General features: G+C 43.1%; 1 protein-coding gene across 2 annotated transcripts in view; it reads right to left on the bottom strand.

Annotated features, from left to right (window-relative positions):
- Positions 1-11,797: 11,797 nt before the first annotated feature.
- The window catches only part of DRAM1 (DNA damage regulated autophagy modulator 1), a 43,827-nt gene continuing 33,511 nt past the window's right edge, over positions 11,798-22,113 (bottom strand). The window contains exons 5-7 of one of the 2 annotated variants that reach the window (XM_032299352.1): positions 20,457-20,515; positions 14,482-14,574; positions 11,798-11,858 (exon numbers count right to left, since the gene is read on the bottom strand). In XM_032299352.1, the coding sequence (XP_032155243.1) occupies positions 11,841-11,858; positions 14,482-14,574; positions 20,457-20,515 (170 nt within the window). In that variant the 3' untranslated portion in view covers positions 11,798-11,840. Of the gene's footprint in view, positions 11,859-13,083; positions 13,529-14,481; positions 14,575-20,456; positions 20,516-22,113 lie in introns of those variants that run through there. The other variant, XM_032299343.1, reaches the window with a different exon arrangement.

Below are 22,113 nucleotides of genomic sequence, written 5' to 3'. Positions count from 1 at the left end.
ACTCTCAAGCAACTAGGACTACAGACGTGTGCCACCACGTCAGCTAATTTAAAACTTTTTTTTTTCTTTTGTGGAGATGAAGTCTTGTTATGTTACCCAGGCTGGCCTCAATCTCTTGGCCTGAAGTGATCCTCCTGCCTCAGCCTCCCAAAGTCAAGATTACAGATTTGAGCCACTGCCCTAAGACTTAGATTCTGCATTTCTACAGAGCTCCCAAGTGATGCTTATGCTGCTAGTCCCTGGACCACACCCTGAGTAGTGAGACCATAGGTTGCAGTGCTTCACCGTGACACATATTGCTACAGCATTCCCTTGACTGTTTCTCTACTCCACGATAAATATCTTGAGGGCAAAAATCCATCTTATTATATTCCTGGAGCCTAACATTGTACCACCCACAGTGATAATAAATATGGATGGAGGGATAGATACATGAACAAACAGGCTGGAAGGCTAGAAGGAACCAAATCTGTGAGTAGCCTCATAAGCCACACTAAGGAATTTGAAATGCATCATGACATTGCGGGCAGACATTGAAGGGTTTGAAAGGGTGCTATATTAAATGTTTATGTGCAGTGTGTAAGATATGTTGGAAAGGACCAAGATTGAAGTCAAGGAAACAGTAGCAAGTTACTGCACTGGTCTAAGCAAATAATTTTGAAGGGCTGAACTAAGGCAGTGATAGTGGGAAGAATGTAGTGGGAAGAGGAGTCAAGACCATACGGATGGGTTGACCTTATATCCCCATTTTCTTCAGACAGTTTACCCTGGGCATAATTATTAATAGTGTCCCATTTGCTCCCCAAAATGCCCCAATTTGGATGATAATTATCTATTCATACTGTACATAGGAGACTTTTTTTTTTGAGATAGAGTCTTACTCACTCTATTGCCCAGGCTGGAATGCAGTGGTGTGATCTCAGCTCACTGCAACCTCTGCCTCCCAGGTTCAAGTGATTCTCCTGCCTCAGCCTCCTGAGTAGTTGGGATTAGAGGTGTGTGCCACCAAACCCGGCTAATTTTTTGTATTTTTAGTAGAGATACGGTTTCACTATGTTGACCTGGCTGGTCTTGAACTCCTGACCTCAAGCGATCCACTGACCTGGGCCTCCCGAAGTGCTGGAATTACAAGCATGAGCCACCACGCACAGCCAGGAGACAATGTTAATAGAACATGGGGTGTGGGCTTTGAGCAAAGTGAGAAGTCTAGGATAACACTCACGTTTCTGCCCTGGGTGACCCAACAGATGGTAACAGCATTGACCAAGCTAGGCAATCCAGGACATCAAGCAGTAGAAGCTACTTTAAAATAAAAATATTTAAGTTAAGGAGCCACTGCAAAGTATTAAGTAAATTATGGTACACAGCATGACAAATTTCAAAAGAGGCACAGATGGCTGAAGTTTGGAACACTGATGGAAGGTATCACCAAGTGAAAACATCCTCCCTCCCCGGCGCTCTGAGTCAAATTAGTCCCAGAGCAATACTACATTAGGAAACCTTCCTTATGTGCTATTCAGACCAACTGCAGATGGGGTGTCGCAAAGGCCAAGGAAGTCCAAGTTTTGTTTCTCAGTCCTTATTCTCTTCCCTTCAAGTCATTGCTGTGAATGCTCCAGAGGACTGGATCACAGTTGACTGTGGTCATGGAGGTCAATATAAAGATATACCAAGTCAAGGCTAAATTAAGTCTGAAGACCACATCCCTTGGTTCAATTGTCCTGAGTCAAAGGTCAGCAACACCAAAATGTTCTATCACATTTATAAGCCTCATGACTCAAGATTCTTACTAATCTCTACTCATCTTTGCCAACTCCTCAGCTTTTTTCTCCCGCCCATAACATGTCAACAAGTAGGTAATTATTTAATAAATCCCAGAACATACCTTTGCTTCTTTTGGCCAGAGACCTGGAGTTTTCCCAGTTTCGATTTCAAGGTGGCTGTTACTTAAGGGTCCAAATGCAGTCAAGCTGAAGAATAAATTCACCCGCTAGAGCCTTTTAAGGGAACTTTAAAACAAAACGGTAGCTTTTCAAGTATTAAAAGGAAATGAAAGACTGAACTAAGCTGAGTATTCTTTTAATACACATGTTAAAGCTTATATTAGCAGCTGTCAAAGTGCTGGCCAATTCTAAATACATCGCTCTTCACCTTAAATCAGATGTCTTAGGTGGTACCCGGAACCTGCCACTCTGGGCTGACCCTGAGCGAAAGGATTGTTAAAGAAGGTGAAGTTGTTCTACCAGACTTTCCTGTCACTTCTGCTGATATCAGCCTGATGAGCAAGGGAGAGCAAAAGAGCTGGAACCCAGGAGCCTAAGTCCTGGCCGCTTCCTCCTGCCACTTCAGGTCCAAGAAAACTGATTTATGTGCTGGTGATCTGATATCAAATCCATACACATGACAAGACTGAGGGTGGAGGAGAACAGCCCAATTCATAAATGGGCAAAGGAACTGAACAGATGTTTCCCCAAAGAAGGTATTTGAATGACCACTAAGCACATGAAAAGATACTCAACATCACTAATTTTTAGGGAAATGCAAACAAAAATACTATAATATACCACCTCACACCCATTAAGAAGGCTACTAACCAAAAAAAAAAAAAAAAAAAAATGGAAACTGTGTGGGGCTCTGTGGCTTGTGCCTGTAATCCCAGCTACTTGAGAAGCTGAGGATCTCTTGAGCCAAGGAATTGGAGGCCAGCCTGAGTCACATACCAAGACCCTCAAACCTAAGATAAATAAATAAATAGGAAAAAACAACTGTTGGCGGGGATGTAAAGAAATTAGACTCCTTGTGCACTGTTGGTGGGATTGTAAAATGGAACAGCTGCTATGGAAAAATAGTATGGCGGTTCCTCAAAGCATTAAAAATAGAATTACCATATGATCCAGCAATCCCTCTTCTCGGTATATACCCAGAAGAATTTAAAACAGGGTCTCAAAGAAATATTTGTACATGCATGTTTGTAGCAGCATTATTCACAATGTGGAAGCAACTGAAGTGTCCGTCAACCGATGAATGGGTAAACAACGTGCGGTATAAATGCACAGTGGAATCTTACTAAGCCTTAATATGGAAAATATTCCAACACATGCTACAACATGGATGGTGTTGAGACATTACACTAAATGAAATAAGCCAGTCACAAAAAGACAAATGCTATATGATTCCACTTAAATGAGGTATTTAGAGTAGTCAAAATCATAGAGGCAGAGAGTAGAATGATGGTTGCACAGGACTGGAGCAAGAGGGAGTGAGGAATTATTGTTCAATGGGCACTGTGTTTTACAAGATGGAAAGAATTCTGGAAGTGGATGGTGGTGATGGTTGCATAACATTATGAATGTATTCAAAACCACTGCACTGCACACTTAAAAATGACTCAGATGGGCCGGGCGCGGTGGCTCACGCCTGTAATCCCAGCACTTTGGGAGGCCGAGGAGGGTGGATCACGAGCTCAAGAGATCGAGACCATCCTGGTCAACATGCTGAAACCCCATCTTTACTAAAAATACAAAAATTAGCTGGGCATGGTGGCGCATGCCTGTAGTCCCAGCTACTTTGGAGGCTGAGGCAGGAGAATTGCTTGAACCCAGGAGGTGGAGGTTGCGGTGAGCCGAGATCGCGCCATTGCACTCCAGCCTGGGTAACAAGAGCAAAACCCCGTCTCAATTAAAAAAAAAAAAATGACTCAGATGGCCAGATGGCCAGGCGTAGTGGCTCACGCCTGTAATCCCAACACTTTGGGAGACCCAGGCAAAAGGATTGCTTGAGTCCAGAAGTTTGAGGCCAGCCTAGGCAACATAGTGAGACCTCATATCTACAAAAAATATAAAAATTAGTCGAGCATGGTGGTGCACATCCATAGTCCCAGCTACTTTGGAAGCTGAGGTGGGAGGCCTGAGCCCAGAGGTAGAGGCTGTGGTGAGCCAAGATCACACCACTGCACTCTAATCTGGGTGACAGAGTGGGACCCTGTCTCAAAAAAAGATAACTAAGATGATGAATTGTATATTATATTTTACCACGGTAAAATAATAATAGTCACCAACAGTGTTCAGAAATAATAATAAATTAAAATAACTTTTTTAAAAAGTGAGCACTAAGGACTTCTTTTACCCAGCCCTGTGGTAGCCTAGATGGTCCTTTCCCTGGGCTCCCCCATGACTTCTCCTTTGGGACATCCACACAGACAAAAGACAGCCCCCAGTCCCTCTTACTGCACCATCCAGAAGCAAAAGATATCAGGAGTTGAGAGTCTTACGAACCCGCACCTCACAGCCACCAAAGCCTTAATCACACTGAAAGCCTGCTGCACCCGTCTCACTGCCCAGTGGAATCCTTGGTCACTTCAGTGGTCCTCCTCAGGGCTGGTGATGGATGCAGGAGAACTGGCATGGTCTGGCTGTGTCCCCACCTAAAATCTCATCTTGAATTGTAATAATCCCCACGTGTCAAAGGGGGGACAAGGTGGAGATAATTGAATCATGAGAGCAGTTTCCCCTATACTGTTCTCGTGATAGTGGGTTCACACAAAATGCCATGGTTGCTGAGAAATGTTAAGTTGTTGAGAAATGCTGAGCGTATGAATATTGAGAAATGCTGAGTGTATAATAGAATATATTGTTTGCTAGGAAGAACGATGGCAAGGAAAACCTAGCTGCTGCCCCACCAAGTAGAAAACTACTTGGAGTATTCCAAAGTGGCAGGAAAATATGTAAATATCATACACTGGTTAAAACAATTCTTTAAGACATCTGACCCTGCCCTCGTGGCTCCCCCATGGAGGAGCCACAAAATAAAAAGACAAAATACTTTTTATTTTGTCTGCAATCAGTGATAAGCGGGTACCAGCTGCCTACTTGGCATATTTTGTGTATGAGAAAATACCCAACATCTGTTTGTTGATAATAATCACCTGTTCAGAGACAATAAATGTGTGGGTTAGAGTCTGCTCAAGGCCTTCACCCTGGAATGCTGTCAGCCCCTGAGGCTCTCAGCTCAGAAGGCTGCTGGCCCTCGGACAGTCCCACTTTGTTGTTCTATCTGGGTGTCTGCCTCTCAGTTTCTTTAGCGCTGCCTGGGTGGAGGTCTCTACGGCTGAGCTGCTCTTGGTAGGTGGTTTTATAAGGGACATCCCCCTTTGCTCAGCTCTCATTTTCTCTCCTGCCACCATGTGAAGAAGGACGTGTTTGCTTCCCCTTTCGCCATGATTGTAAGTTTCCTGAGGTCTCCCTAATCATGTGAAACTGTGAGCCAATTAAAGCTCTTTTCTTTATAAATTACCCAGTCTCCAATATGTCTTTATTAGCAGCGTGAGAATGGACTCATACAAGAACTGATCCCCATTTCCCACCAAAGATCAGATGCATCATACAAGCCCTCTCTTACTGTCTCTACTCCTGATTCCCACTACTTATCACCTGTCCCACACCAGGCTTAGATGCCCAGAGTTCAGCCAGGACCTGCCCTTTTGAAGTGGCAATCCAAACACTGCACCCATTTTTCTAACTTTCTAGCTTAAGGGTTTCACTTCTCAGGGCCTTGAATAGCCCTAGAAAAACTGACAAATCAATTCATATTTCTAAGACAGTGACTGGGAATCACACTGTCAGCATGGCAAAGGTTGACCGCAGGAGTCACAGTCCTGGGTTTTGTCCTAGCCCCATCACTTAGTATCTGGTTACAACCTCACTACATATTAATTTTCTTACTAATAAAATAGGGCTAACTAGGAGGAAATCCCCTCCTCACAGTGTCTGTGATACAGGATAATAATAATCAGTATTAACAGAACCTGAGTGATCATGCAAACCGATAAAGAAATATCCTTAGTTTTTAAGTGAAAGTCCCTAAATACCTGGTACTGAAAAAAATTATGATGCCTCCCCATAGGTAATTCCAAATAAGATTTTATTTTTTTCTGGATGACATAAAGGGTACATGTAGGTAAAATTAAAGCTGATTATTTCCAAGTCAATTTTTAAGTTTCTCAAAGCTGAAGTTTCTTTCCCCTCTCTCTCCCTTTTTATTCTCACTCTCTCTGACTACTGCATGGCTGGTGTCCCCTACTCATTGGGTCCTTCTGCACTGACCAGCAAGCTACGAGGCCAGGGAGGATCAAAAGATCTGTGGGTTGCCCCTGGTGTTCTGTCCTGGGTGAGTTTGCCAGAAAGGAGAAAGGAGAATATTGTGCTTGTTTGTTGATTTCTACAAAAATACAATCCTCTCAAAAGATAAGGAAGAAGTATAAGACAAGTAACAGGACTTCAAAGAGATACCAAAAAGGAAAAGTGAGTACAAAAGGAAAAGTGAGTTGACAAAATTTTGCAACTAATTGCAAAAGTTTGCAAGATCATAATGAAAAACCCAAGTGAACTGGAGACACTCTTGCCCATAAAAAGAAGAGAAAACATGTCAGGGTCGGAGAGGAGGCAGAATGCAGGAGAGTTCTGCTGTCAGCAGGAAGACAGCACATAGCCTTGCACTCCCTGCAGTAGGTGGCTAAATAAAAGAGGGAACAGAAGGGGTGTCTGTAGAAGGCCCGTGACCACGTTGGCAGACCTCTGTCCCACGCCATCTACTCCAGAATCCACATTTGCACCTGATTTACAATCATGGATGTTCTCAGTGATGACTGAGACACCAAGCAAATGTGAATTCATATTCGGCATCCTCAGTTTAAAAAAAAATGTGTGTGATCAGAAAGATCGCTGGCTTGTCCAAGTGCAGTGGTGTTTACAACTAATTGATCACAACCAGTTACAGATTATTTTATTTTAGTTTTTTTTTTGAGACAAAATCTCACTCTACGCATAGACTGGAGTGCTGCAGCACAATCTCTGCTCACTGCAACCTCTGCCTCACCAGGCTCAAGGGATCTTCCCCCTTCATCTCCCAAGTAGCTGAGAACACAACTTGCACTATTCTTGGCTAATTTTTAAAAAAATTTTTTTGTAGAGATGGGGTCTTGCTATGTTACTCAGGCTGGTCTTGAACTCGTAGACTCAAGTGATCTACCCACCTCAGCCTCCCAAAGTGTTGGGATCACAGGTGTGAGCCACCGCCCCTGGCCCAGTTACAGATTTTTTTCTTCCTTCTCCACTCCCACTGTTGCAGTTGACCAAGAAAGAAAGAAAGAGAGAGAGAGAGAGAGAGAGAGAAGGAAGGGAGGGAGGGAGGGAGGGAGGAAGGGAAGGAAGAAGGGAGGGAGGGAGGGAAGGAGGGAGAGAAAGGCAAAAAAAGAGAAAGGTTTCCGACAAAAGTATTCAAGTACAAAAGTTCTAAAGGCAAGATAACATTTGCAGAATAACAGATGAAGTTCCCAACATCCCCCTCATTGGAATTTCTCCTAGAGATTTCCTTGCACATATGTGACATGATGTATGTACAGGGTCATCCACTTGTAATTGCAAAAGTTTGGAAACCACGTAATTGCTTACCAAATAGGGAACTTGTTAAATAAATGATGGTAGAGCCATACAGTGGCATTCCGTACACAACCTTAAAAATGAGGGAGATTTTTATGTATTGATAAAGGAAACATCTCCAAGATACATTGCTAAGTCAAAAAAGTAAGGCTCAAAACTGTTTGTAGAGTATACTATATTGGGGGCAAAAATGAAAAGGGAAACATGTTAAAATATCTGTTTTAGCTTGTATTTTCAAAAAATCTGATAAAAAGTGGATATCTAGGCCAAGCATAGTAGCTTACACCTGTAATCCCAGCACTTTAGGAGGCCAAGGCAGGAGATCACTTGAGGCCAGGAGTTTGAGACCAGCATGGCCAACACGGTGAAACCCTGTCTCTCCACCTCTGCTAATATACAAAGATTAGCTGGGCATGGTGGTGAGCGCCTGTAACCCCAGCTACTCAGGAGGTTGAAACAAAAAGAACTACTTGAACCTAGGAGGCCTAAGTTGCAGTGAGCTGAGATTGCACTACTGCACTCCAGCCTGGGTGACAGAGCAAGACTCTGTCTTAAAAAAAAATAAGAGGCCGGGCGCGGTGGCTCACACCTATAATCTCAGCACTTTGGGAGGCTGAGATGGGTGGATCACCTGAGGTCAGGGGTTCGAGACCAGCCTGGCCAACATGGGGACACCCCATCTCTATTAAAAAAAAAAAAAGTGGATATCTGCAATGAGAGAGTGAATCGAGTAAATGCAGGTAGAGAAAAGCAAAAAGGCTTTTCACTGTATACCTTTACATATTGTTTTGAGTTTCTAATTGTGAAAATGTTACTCAAATTTTTTAAAATAAAATAAAAACAAATGGTTCAGAGGTTGAAGGTTGTGAGTGGGGGCAGCTGAATTCACTTATGTAAAAATGATCTTTCGTGTGAAGGTAAGTCTGTACTGAAAAAAAGAAAGCAAAAGAAAAAAATGAAATAAAAATGACTCTGATGATGGTAGTTTACTGTATTTTCATGTTAGGGGAACTCTTGGGTGTCTGTTATCAGTCAGGACTCTTACAGGTACAATCATCTGAAATATTAACTCCAGTTTATTGAAGTTAGAGACTTTCATCAGCTCATGTAACGGAGACATCCAGAGGTGGAACTGGCCTTGAAGATGGCGGGGCACAGAGCAGTACTCACTGCTGAGGAACTGCCTAAATCGCAGGCTTTCCAGGCACCCCACGCCACCCTGTCTTAAACCACCTGGCAGATTGTTGGCATTTTCTTCACCATTTTCCAAGCATGGACTCTGGAGGTCACTGCCACCACCAATATGAATCTGGGATCCTGCTACCCTTTGTTTTAGAAGATGAATCTGGGGCTAGGTGCAGTGGCTTACGCCTGTAATCCCAACACTTTGGGAAGCCAAGGTGGGCGGATCACCTGAGGTCAGGAGTTCAAGACCAGCCTGGCCAATATGGTGAAACCCATCTCTAGTAAAAATACAAAAATTAGCCGAGTGTGGTGGTGGGCACCTGTAATCCCAGCTACTCGGGAGGCTGAGGCAGGAGACTCATGAGAACCCGGGAGGTGGAGGTTGCAGTGAGCCGAGATCGTGCCATTGCACTCTAGCCTGGGTGACAAAAGCAAGACTCGGTCTCAAAAAAAAAAAAAGAATGTAAATCTGTTGGGAGTGACCAAGCAGAGTCAGAAGCTTCTCCTCTAGGGCTTGAGGCTGCGGTTGCTCTCTTGTGCAACAGACATGATGCAGATGCATGACATTCTGGACTGGAGAATGCAGGGCATCCGGAGCCAGACCAAGAGTATGTGTGTGGGGAGGCGGCCAGGCCTACTGGCTTGCCAGAATCAGGCAGTGGGAGAGAATGGGATACCACTTATCTTCCTCCCACTCCCCTTTCCTCATTCCAGGTCCAAACACCAGACGAGTATGTCTCCAACTGAGTAAAAATGTGAACATGGGACAATGCCACATGTAAGGGATGTTAGGAAACCCAGACACAGCACAACACTGATACACTTAATTTGGCTTATAAAATGCAATTTCTGTGGAATCCTCTGTGTTAGTGTTTAAAAAAAAAAAAAAGGCCCACTTGATTAGGAATCAGGAAAACTGATTCTAAATAAGAGAAACTAAATAAGAAAACAAGAACTTTAAAAAATACAAACATAACTTTGGAATTAACACAAGGTTTCTGTATTACCTAAATGGCTTATTTACTTTCAAATCCCAAAAGGTCATTGGCAAGTATACTTTGGTTTACTGTGAAGCAAGTTAGGTTAGCTTTGGGGCGGGTAGGGATATGAAGGGAAAGAGGTTTTAATTGCACAGTGGAATCTGCTGCTTTTGTCTGGGAGAGACCCACTTCCACCCCTTTCTTCTGAGAAACAGCTTTCAGCCACCATCAGCCCAGTAGTTTGGGTGGTGTTGACCCCTTCCTGCTCCAGGGGTGGACAGGTGACTCGGGTCTGACCAATCAGAGCCTCAGACCTCCCCATGGCATGTGATCCAAGCCAGCCAATCGGAGACAATTCATGGGCTTGTGGTTGGAACTGTTGAGAGGTCCTTTCTTTCCACCTCTTTTTCTGGATAAGTTGTGAGTCTGGAGGTTCTGGATGCCCTCTCACTTCCACCAGGGGAAAGCCTGCCTGAGAATGAAGCCAGCTGAGAGGAGGAAAGAGAAGATGGAGTTCCTAATGGCACATTTAGATCCAGCCATCCATAAAGCCAGTTCCACTCCTAAATGCCTGTTACTTGAAGCAATATAGATTCCCTTTTTCCCTTCTTGTTGGATTTCTGATCTCCTCAACTCTGAATCTTGACTGACACAAACTTCTGATGCTGATGTTTGAGCATCTACAAAGTCGAACCAATCACACCCACATGGAAGACTACATGAATTATGAAAGCATAGCTGGGCGTGGTGGCTCACACCTGTAATCCTAGCACTTTGGGAGGCTGAGGTGGGTGGATCACCTGAGGTCAGGAGTTCAAGACCAGACTGGCCATCATGGTGAAATCCATCTTTATTAAAAAAAAAAAAAAAAAAAAGAATTATGAAAGCATAAGGTTTAAATCATAATCATACCTTTATAAGGTCCAAATGGATCTGGAACCATCTCCTAGATAGTCTACTTCATAGTAGTAGCCAGGCGACATTTTATAATTTAACAGAAAAACAAATTACTAAAATAAGGAAGTATTTCATTTTACCCTTTCAGGCATGGGTTCCAAGGAAATGCAAGTTCATTGGAATTAGAAATAATGCCAAAATGTGGATAAGACCAGCTTTAGAGGTGGAATGGAATCAGCTGAATATGATTGTCTGGAGTGATTTTTGACCTTCTCAGTTTGCCAAGACAGGTGTACCATTTGGTCTATCCCATGTAACAACTTCTGTGGTATCTGTCCAGGTTGGAGATAGTTGTCATGGATTGGTGATGCCCAAACAACTGAAATGTTTACAGCATACAAAGGAAAACAGTCAACACTACCAGGTGATACAGACCATTTGTTTATTATGAAACTAACTAGTAAACCAGTGCAAATCCCATTATATATTATAGCACTACAAACATCCTTAGTCATTCCTTCATTTGTTCATTCATTCATTCATGCATTCAGTGAGTATTTCTTAAGCACCTGCAGTGTACCAGGAGGCACTGTGTTAATTGCGGGCATTACGAAGATAAAGATTAAGGCACATGCTCTGCCCTCAAGGAGCTCCAATCTAACTGCAGAGAGATGTGAAAATGAAGCATGAAAATCCATTGTGAGAAGTGCTGAGAACAAAAGTCAGTCTGAAGTAAGGCACGACCATGTGTTCATTCCACGGCGGGTCCCATAGGAAAGGCATGTGGCATTTCTCCTCCTAGTCAGGATAACGAAGGCTTGACACAGCTTTCATCACTTTCAGTTCCAGTGTTGCAAGGGGGATCTCCAGCATTACAATGAGTCACAGTGAACCCAGAAATGATTAGCATTATTTTTATTTATTTTTTATTTGTTTATTTATTTATTTTTGAGACAGGGTCTTGCTCTGTTGCCCAAACTAGAGGACAGTGGCATGGCTCACTGCAGCCTCAACCTCCTGGGCTCAGGTGATTCTCCCAATTCAGCCTTTCAAGTAACTGGGACTACAGGCACATGCCACCACAACTGGCTAATTTTTGTTTTTTTGGTTTTTTTTTGTAGAGATGGGATTTCACCATGTTTCCCACTCTGGTCTCAAAGTCCCAGGCTCAAGCGATCCGCCTGCCTAGAACTCCCGAAGTGCTGGGATTACAGATGTGAGTCACCACACTCAGCCGGCATTCATTTTTGTTTGTTTTTTTGTTTTTTTAACTCACTTTTTATGCTTCTTTTATAGGTTCCAGCCAGCATTCTTAATGTTTGCTTACAAAGGTGTTTCTCTGTCAAACTCTTCCATTCACTTAAAGAAAATCATTTTTGCTGTATCTTAAAGAAAGCATGCTTACATTTGCCTTTTATTGCCAGATTTCTCTACTTGGCCTTATAGGGCCCAAATGGCAGTGGTAGGGGTGTGGGACATGTTCTAACAACATGTGCTACACACATAGAGGGAAGGCAGCTTGTCACTGCAGAGGTGCCTGACTGCCACTGAGCCTCACCCCTATACTCACCCAACAAATAGTTAATGAGGAGCTATCCCTAACTCCCTACAATGCCATGCCCTCCGAAGCTGTCTCCATGGGCTGCTCTGCTCTTGACATGTGCCCTTGAGGGCTGATCCCACTTGACCACACTTATGCTCTAGGGTGGGTTTTTTTTTGTTTGTTTTTTTTTTATAAAGACAGGGTTTCACCATGTTGGTCAGGCTGGTCTTGAACTACCGACCTCAGGTGATCCGCCCACCTTGGCCTCCAAAGTGCTTGGATTACAGGCGTGAGCCACCACGCCCGGCCTGCTCTAGGGTCTTTGAAGAGAGAATTCCTACTCTTCAGATTTCAAGCCTAAGCCTTAACATTTCAAGGGCTGCTTCTTCCTCTGGAATAACTTGCTTTTCATTGGTTATTCATGATTTGGGTGAAAAGGTGGAGTCTGTAGTTCTTGCTTAATGCAAAGGGCCTGACACATTTCCTACAGTGTTGTGGGACATCCAGCCACAGGCATGAAAAGGAGGAGGGAATAAACAGCACCCGGCACCCAGAAGTTCTTCTTGGCCGCCCCCTTCTCGCTCTTGGGCCTTTGTTCTCTTTGCCACATTTACTGGCATGAAATGAATTTGAGATGTGAGTTTCAGTTCTGGGTCAGACTATATATCAAGTTGTGCCAGTAACAATAGAGGATGGTTCTCACCTGAGTTGCTGAAACCATTACACCTGGAATTACACCCACTATAAATGGCCAATTAGCAGCAGGAGCAAAAGATGCGGCCTCATGAGCAGGGAGAGATAAGGTGGCAGAACTTCAAAACCAAGGTCTTCTGTATTCACTTAGAGCTACTGTACATGATGGTATGAAGGCCTCTCCGTAGAAGCACTTTGCTTAGCTAAAAATCAGAGTATCTTAGTGTTAATATATTAACTAAATCTTTATGATTTGGGTATACAATTGTTATAAATTGAATTTTATATATGCTCTCATGATAAAAAATTATACAGTTCACTCACTAAGAATGAAATTTACAAATGAATATCCCAATTCACTTTGTAATAAATGTAATGAACCTAAATTACTCATTTAGTGTATTTCATAAATCACACACAAATAAAAAAACAACAGAATCTGTACAAAAATAAGAGCTCTCCATTTTTTGTAACACCTTGTCTTTTCCGTATAGGAATTTGTTAATATAAAAAAGTCTACTTAGAAAATTATAAAAACATCACTTCAATGTCATAAGGCTCTACATTATCTAGGAAAACATATCTTTAGAAATAGTACAACTATTAGAAATCCTTAACGAAATTCAAGTCCTGGATGTGCCGCAGACGCATCCCAATAATCAGGGCGGCATCAAAACCCAGTCTGTCCTCTGTAGCGCTTCTAGAAATGGCCTGCAACCTTCACTCAGTGAGATCCAATTCTTCTTTCTTCAAATGTCACCATTGATTTCTGTGGATATCCTTAGGGTGACACTCTATTTTTAAAATGAAAAGAAAAAAGTATAAGAGAAGCTAATCCCAACATTTGACGATGATATCAACATTGACAATCACATTTCCAAGAGCTTTGCACCACCTCAGAAATGATCTCACTACAGTTTGTGCTATGCTTGAGTCAGGTCCTAAGGAATTTTCTTGGCTTTCCATATCCTTTGAGTTAATAATTCACTTGTTTCAAAATGTAAGATTTTTCCTGTGGACAAATCTGATATAGTCCCACCTTCTCTCTGCTTTGGGAACATTTTTAAACAACACACTTTTATTTTTTAAAAGATATATTTACTTTCTATTATTTGGAACTAGTAATAGAGACCCCCTAAAAGAAAACAACCAGGATTGCTGAAGGCGGTGGCTCACACCTGTAATCCCAGTGCTTTGGGAAGCCGAGGCAGGCAGATCACGAGGTCAGGAGTTCAAGACCAGCCTGGCCAACATAATAAAACCCCATCTCTACTGAAAACACAAAAAGTTAGCCAGGCGTGGTGGCAGGTGCCTACAATCCCACTTACACGGGAGGCTGAGGCAGGAGAATCACTTGAACCCAGGAGGTGGAGGTTGCAGTGAGCCAAGACCCCGCTATTGTACTCCATCCTGGGCAACAAAGCAAGGCTCCATCTCAAAAAAGAAGGAAAGAAAGGGAAGGGAAGGGGAGGGGAGGGGAGAAAAGGAAAAGGAACGAAAGGAATCGGGATATGATAACATCAAACAGCAGAGGACATATGAAAATCTCATTGGGGGGAGAGCTGTTAAAGATGCCTCCTGTTGGGGAGAAGCTAATGAATGAAGCTGCACAATCCTTACATATTTTTGTCAAACACATTAAGAATAAAAAGAAAGTGCTCTTTTTAAAAACGCAAAATGTCTTCAGTGAATTTTTACTAATCCTAATTGTCAGCAATTTAAAACATTTGAATTGATAAACACCTACCTGGAAATCTTGGATGAACGTTAGGAAGTAGAAAATAAAACCAAAGGCCACTGTCCATTCACAGATCGCACTCACTACATGATATATGTAATCCTAATAGCAATAATAAAGAAACAGAATTTAGCCTCAAAAGATTCACTTTAATGTACATACTGAAATAACTCCAAAGAGGTTCGACCAAAGGAAAAAGCTGTCCAGTGAGCATAAGTCAGAACTTTCAGGATATACGGTAATCACAACCACATTACTAAGTGTCAGGGCACCTGCCCACTGAGAATGCAAAGGCAGGTATTCCAAAGTTCTTTCTGGCTTCCACAAACTCTCGTTTTAAGATTGAGTTTATCACTTCAAAAGGTAGACTAAGGACTACCAAATGGTTGAGGCTGGGAAGCAAATTTGGACTCAATAGAAGAAAGAACTTTCCATACAAGGCATGACTTGGTATCCCTTTGCTGGGAATCCCTAACTGTAAGGGCACGCTTAACAAGAGCTCTCGCCCCCATCTTTAAAAAAAAAAAAAACGCCCAGCGCAGTGGCTCATGCCTGTAATCCTAGCACTTTGGGAGACTGAGGTGGGTGGATCACCTGAGGACAGGAGTTCAAGACCAGCCTGGCCATCACGGTGAAACCCCATCTTTAAAAAAAAAAAAAAAGTACTCTTGCAGGTGTTCCAAAGAATGCGTGTTACCATCTAGACAACCTGGCCGACTAGCTCCCCTAGGTTTCGTGTTTTCCCTATTTATATAGAAATATTCATTCAGAAAATAGTTCTGCTTAACCTCCTAAATCCAGCTACCGAGAAGATTCTAGTAACGAACATCCACATGTTAACTGTATATCTTCATGGAGGCAAGAATGAGAGAATGGAGGCCTGTAATCCCAGCACTTTGTAAGACCAAGGTGGGTGGATCACTAGGTCAGGAGTTCGAGACCAACCTGACCAACATGGTGAAACCTCATCTCTAAAAAAAAAAGAATGAGAGAATGGAGGCCAAGGAGAACGGCTTCAATCAGAAGTTCCAAACTCAGCTGCATATGGAGGCCAGAAAATTAATAATAATAAATAAAATTAATGGTTGTGAAAAGAGAGAGAAATTTAGGGGGCCCACACCTCATCAGCTCAATTCCATGGGAAAATAGTACACTAGTGTTGCTTTCAGAGAGGTTTGAAAAAAAAACCATGTATGTGTGTGTGTGTGTGTGTGTGTGTGTGTGTGTGTGTTGTCCGTCTGTCTATGTGTCTGGGTATGTGTGTGATATCTCCTGATTTTTCAGTGCTAGAAACTAATTTTAAAACTCTGTTGCCAGGTACAGTGGCTCACACCTGTAACATTAGCACTTTGGAAGGCTGAGGCAGGAGGATCACTTGAGCCCAGGAGTTGGAGATCAGACTGTGCAACATAACAGGGCAAGAAAGAATTAGCTGGGCATGGCGGCCTGCACCTGCAGCCCCAGCTACTTGGGAAGATGAAGTGGGAAGATTACTTGAGCCCAGAGGGTAGACGTTGCAGTGAACCATGATCGTGTCATTTACTCCAGCCTGGGTGACAGAGCAAGACTCTGTCTCAAAAATAATAGTAATAATAAAATAAAAATAAATAAAACTCTAAGTCAAAAATGCACATCTGCATTCTGACGTTAGCTGACATGCAAATGAGGCCTGGGGACTGTCAGTGTGCCTGTGTGATTTCCTGCTTCACTTTCTGCTCTGCTACAGGCAACAAGGGTGAGGAAACGTGCTGGATCACAGGGCAGTTCTTCTTTTTTTTTTTTTTTGAGGCAGAGTCTCGCTCTGTCACCCAGGCTGGAGTGCAATGGCATGACCTCGGCTCACTGCAACCTCTGCCTCCTAGGTTCAAGCGATTCTCCTGCCTCAGCCTCCTGAGTAGCTGGGATTGCAGGCGCCCAACCACACCTGGCTAATTTTTGTATTTTTAGTAGGGTTTTGCTATGTTGGTCAGGCTGCACAGGGCAATTCTATGGTGACAGCTGTTTTCTTTGATCCTGTGTCCATCCAGGCAGATCTACTGGAGGCACACCAGGCCTGCAGAGCACCACTCTTCACTGCCTGTTATGGTCATCTCCACCCACTGTTCTCATACTGGGTCACACTGAGAAGAACCTGACCAGCTCCCATTAGGAGGTGGAGAACAGAGGCTCCCTCCTGTTGGTGCCAGCACCAGGGGACCTGCCCTAACCCATATCATCCCTGAACAAAGAAGATGGCTTCTAAAAACAGAGGCAGAATTTGGGGGGGACTTTCTTATGCATATTAATGAAAGTACATTGAACCAAGAGTCTGAATGCAGGCAAAGCCCTAATATCTTTGCTATGTGAAACGAGACAGTGACATTAAAATTCTTACCCTCCCTACCAAGTAAATCACTGCAAATAAATGTGCTTCGAAATCTGTAAAGCACTACACAGAAGTTTGGGGCAGTCCTAAATGATTATTCAGTGAATTAATGTAAAGGGATTTGTTTTACATCCTTCGATATTAGGAACAGAAGGAAATACAAGAATGGCACAGTTATTTATGGGGTGAATAGAAAACCATGGACTTTTCACATTTTTAAGGTAGAAAGTGGAATATAACAGATTTTTAACTGCCTGGGAGTATACTTCGATGAGCCCTACCCAGCAGCGGGTTTGTGGTAGGAGGTCTCCCCCAAGTGGCTGAAAAGTAAAGTACACCTGAGCTACTCTGCTATGCGGTCCTGCTTTCGGAAAGAGGTTCTCACCAATGGAAAGAAGAACTGAACCCTCTTTACAGTATAGAGCTTATTCCCCACACGTTAGGGGAAAGCCTAGGTCTAGACTAATTTGACCATTTTAATGTTTCACTTTAAAGAAGCACTTTTTTTTTTTGAGACGTTGTCTCCCTCTTGTTACCCAGGCTGGAGAGCAGTGACGTGATCTCGGTTCGCTTCAACCTCTGACTCCCAGGTTCAAGCGATTCTCCTGCCTCAGCCTCCCGGGTAGCTGAGATTACAGGTGTGTGCCACCATACCTGTCCTTTTTTTTTTTTTTTTTTTTAGTAGAGACGGGTTTCATCATATTGGCCAGGCTAGTCTTGAACCTAACCTCGGCCTCCTAAAGTGCTAGGATGACAGGCGTGAGCCACCATGCCTGGCTAAGAAGGGCTTTTTGAACTCCTGTTTGGATCATTCTCTTCCTCACCAGCTTTTGCCTCTCTCTTGTCTCGGCAGGCTTCCATCACCTGCCAGAGTTCTCCGTCCTGGGAAATCCTTGCTTTCACCCCGCTGTCTCCTCTAGCCACCATGGTGTTTCCCCTTTTCCTCTCACTTCCAGAACAGGACTCAATAAACATTTGGTTGACAGCTGAGTGAATGAACCATTCCTCTCACTATTTAACTTCTTACCATTGGCTTCTAACCTCAGTGTTTTACTGAAACTACTTTTCAAAAAACATCACTCATTCCCCTATTGCCCAAATTGAGGGACTTCATTCCTAAAGGCTGTTCAGCCACATATCCCATGGTTAGCCATTTCCCTTTCCCTTGAAAAATGTCCTTCCTGGCCGGGGGCGGTGGCTCACACCTGTAATCCCAGCACTTTGGGAGGCTGAGGAAGGTGGATCACAAGGTCAGAAGTTTGAGACCAGCCTGGCCAAAATGGTGAAACCCCATCTCTACCAGAAATACAGAAAATTAGCCAGGCATGGTGGCATGTACCCGCAGTCCCAGCTACTCCAGAAACTGAGGCAGGAGAATGGCTTGAACCCAGGAGGCGGAGGTTGCAGTGAGCTGAGAATGCACCACTATACTCAGCCTGGGTGACAGAGTAAGACTCTGTCTCAAAAAAAAAAAAGAAGAAAAGAAAAGAAAAGAAAAATGTCCTTTCCTTAGTCTCTGGTACCATATCTCCTCTCATTCCATCATTAGAATTAATTGCCATTGCTTCTGCATTTCCACATGTGCTGTCTGAAGTCCAGTTCAGCATGTTTTTATTCTTCAAAGTATTACATTTAGCCATTGACAACTGTTGCCCCTCTGAACTGTAAAATTCCTCCGGATCCTCTATCCCATGACCATCCTTCCCTCTGCAATCTCCCAGTCTTGCGTATGGGAGGGACTCACTCAATGAGGTCTGCCATCCAGCACAAGTCTGGCTCTTCTCTCTGATCCATGTCCCCTTTACTTCTTTTTTGCTGCAGGTATTCTTTCACCTGCTCCTTGGGGAAAAGAATCCCCTTCTGGTCTCTCACTAACTCTTCTTTCCTAAGGCATCCTTGATTCTCCTATAAGGTATCTAGATGAACCACTACTTCACGCATCTAATACGATGAGTGGATCTCAATGCCAAACATTTGGATCCATGTGTTCTGATGCTTGGTCTAAATATTACTGGACTACCCTACACTCTGACAACTCTGCCTTACCCTCTGATGACTCAGTCCCACCAGAAGTCTAGGCCCACCTGGGTACAAGTGATCCTTCCACCTCAGCTTCCCAAGTAGCTGGGACTACAGGCGCATGCCATATGCTGGCTAATTTTTGTAGAGACAGGATCTTACTGTGTTACCCTGACTGGTCTTGATCTCCTGGACTCAAGCAATCCTCCTGCCTCAGCCTCCCAAAGTGCTGGGATTACAGGCGTAAGCCACAGCGCCTGGCCAAGGCCCACGTTTCTCACCTTGATATCTCATGATACCTGCAGAGTCATCAATTCTAACCAAACTCATCCACTTCCACCTACTAAATTATTTATCCCTGTTAGGGACCTTATTTCTGGTCAAGGGAATAAATTCTTTGGTTCACCTAAGATAAAATCCTCGAAGTCATCGTTGATTCATCGTGCCACTTCATTCTCGTGTTAGTCATTTGCCAAAACCTATCAGATTTCCCCTATTTGAAATGCAAACTAGTAGAATTGCCTTCTCCTGGCCCTCCGAATGCCAAGCTCTCCAAACCATCACAGGCATTGCTTCTGCCTAACACTTATCTAATAATACTCTTTCCATTTGCTTAACTGTTCAAAAGTCTTCAAAGTCTTACTCTGGTCATTTATGTCAAGTATCAGCCTCTCTCCTGCCTCTTACAGCCACTACTCCCTTGCACAGTTACCCCTGACTGCATTGATTTCTCACTCTATCCTGCAATGAACTATCCACCACACTGGAGCTGGTGTTGTCCTCTCTACTTAACATTCCACGCTTCCTTTGGCCACCAAACACCCTCATTCACACTGTCCCTCTACCCTCTTTTACTAAGCATAGATAGTTGAAATGTTTCAGAAAGAAATTAGAGGGCCAGTTGCAGTGGCTCACGCCTATAATCCCAGCACTTTGGGAGGCCGAGGTGGGGGGATCACTTGAGGCCAGGAGCTCCAGACCAGCCTGGCCAACACGCTAAAAAACCTCATCTCTACTAAAAATACAAAAAATTAAATTAGACAGGCATAGTGGCGCACTCCTATGGTCCCAGCTACTCAGGAGGCTGAGGCTCGAGAATCGCTTGAACCCAGGATGCAAATGTTGCAGTGAGCTGAGATCACACCACTTCACTCCAGTCTGGGTGACACAGCAAGACTCTGTCTCAAAAAAAAAAAAAAAAATTAGCTGTGCATGGTGGTGGGCGCCTGTAGTCCCAGCTGCTTGGGAGGCTGAGGCAGGAGAATCACTTAAGCCTGGGAGGCAGAGGTTGCAGTGAGCCAAGATTGCACCCTGCACTCCAGCCTGGGCAACAGAGCAAGACTGTCTCAAAAAGAAAAGGAAAGAAATTAGCAACTTAAAATTTTGAAAATAATTCCAGGAAGCATTTGGAATTACTCTGCTAGGTAATTACTACATACACACTACTGAATGATTGGGCAGTAAATTGATTACATACTATGTTTACTTCACATTTTGCACCTTGTTCTAAAAAACGGCAGTGATCTTCCCTAGGCCTAGCCTGGCCACAATCTCATACAACCACATCCAACAGCCACATTCAGAACAACTTAAATGTTACCTTTTCTCTTGGATTCCACTCCAGCTTGGTTATGGAAATCAATGAAGCACAGGCAATCACTAAAAAAGGTTAAGAAAACTACAGCAGAAAACAGTTCCTTTAATGTTAAAACTAGATTATTCTCCTAACGATAAACTCATTATACAGTGTTAAAATGTTAATACTAACATTTCTACAGTCAAACCTGTTACATTAGGTTCTTATAAACTCAAATTTTAAATTCAATTATGATAGTTAAATTACAACATGGAAATACCTTTGCAATACTTTTTCAGTTTGTATAGCAAAATTTATTAAAATTTGCGGCTACATTTTGTACAAGCTGGCATGTTTCTGGATTTTCCCACTTTAACTTAGCTAAACAGCTAGTTAAAATTTTGAAAATAATTCCACAATTTGGAATTTGGTCAAAATGACTAATGTAGCAGTCCAAGATGGTTTGTTTTGAGTACTTCCCACCCTAAAATACTATTTTCTTTTTTTTTTTTTTTTTGAGATGGTGTCTTGCTCTGTCACACTGGCTGGAGTGCAATTGTGTGATCTCAGCTCACTGCAACCTCTGCCTCCTGCGTTCAAGAGGTCCTGCCTCAGCCTCCCTAGTAGTTGGGATTACAGGTGCCCACCACCATGCCTGGCTAATTTTTGTATTTTTAGTACAGACATGGTTTCACCATGGTGGTCAGGCTGGTCTTGAACTCCTGACCTCTGGTGACCCACTGCCTCAGCCTCCCAAAGTCCTGGAATTACAGGGGTAGGCCACCATGCCTGATCTAAAATACTATTTTCAAGGTAACAGCTTTAAAGAAAAATGGAAAATTCCAAAGTGCCAGGGCTCGTATACAAAAACAAGCTGCAGAAACTCAAACTATTATCTTTAAAAACAGGTTTTTGTTGGGTGATTGGGTATAAGGTGAGCCCTTCCTTCCTGGCCTAAGAGCTGGCAAATCAAAGCCTGTATCAGGCTTCAGGGATGAATGACAAACCCCTACAGTCCAGCCTAATAATGCCAAGGGCTGAGGCTCCTCTCCTCCACGGGCAATACTTTCTGCACAAAGGCAGTGATAACCATTTTGATTGAACTTAGAATGCAAAAGAGAAAGCTAGAGAGAAATAGTATGCTCTAAAAAGTCTACAAAATATTAGAAATTCAAAGTGTTAATTAAGCCAAGCAAAGTTTAGAGCCTCCACTGAATTCAGTCAGTGACACCTCTATTAACCCGTACCCCCTGTGAAACTGTGCAGAGTTTACACTTCTGACTCTCAAAATAAAAGTAGAGAGCACAGAAGATTCTTTGATCATTTCATTGCCACGCTTCTGTTTCTAATAGTTTAAAAGCCTCTTAATTCTTTCGTTTATTTGTTCTTAGTTCCATCTTCAGTTCACCAGGTACCATTCTGGTCTAGAGGGTGGAAGGAGGGAAAACTTGGTCTCGGCTCTCAGAGACATCACAACTTTGTTGGACCAGACCCAGGGAATGTACCATGCTAGAGAGAAAAGAACTGGGTACAGCAATGACTCCAAGGGAAAATTATTAATTCAGAATGGAATGGGAAAAAGCTTCATTCAGTGAAACTTAAGCTAAGTTGTGAAGCTTAAGGAGCTCTCCAGAGCAGTACCATCCACAGAAATATTATGTGTAATTTTAAATTTTCTAAT

Source organism: Sapajus apella, unplaced genomic scaffold (genome assembly GCF_009761245.1).
Source record: "Sapajus apella isolate SASKATOON/1434 unplaced genomic scaffold, GSC_monkey_1.0 scaffold2, whole genome shotgun sequence".
NCBI classification, from domain to species: domain Eukaryota; kingdom Metazoa; phylum Chordata; class Mammalia; order Primates; family Cebidae; genus Sapajus; species Sapajus apella.
The sequence above is the reverse complement of the archived record's forward strand: the minus strand, read 5'-3'. Positions and strand labels throughout refer to the sequence as shown.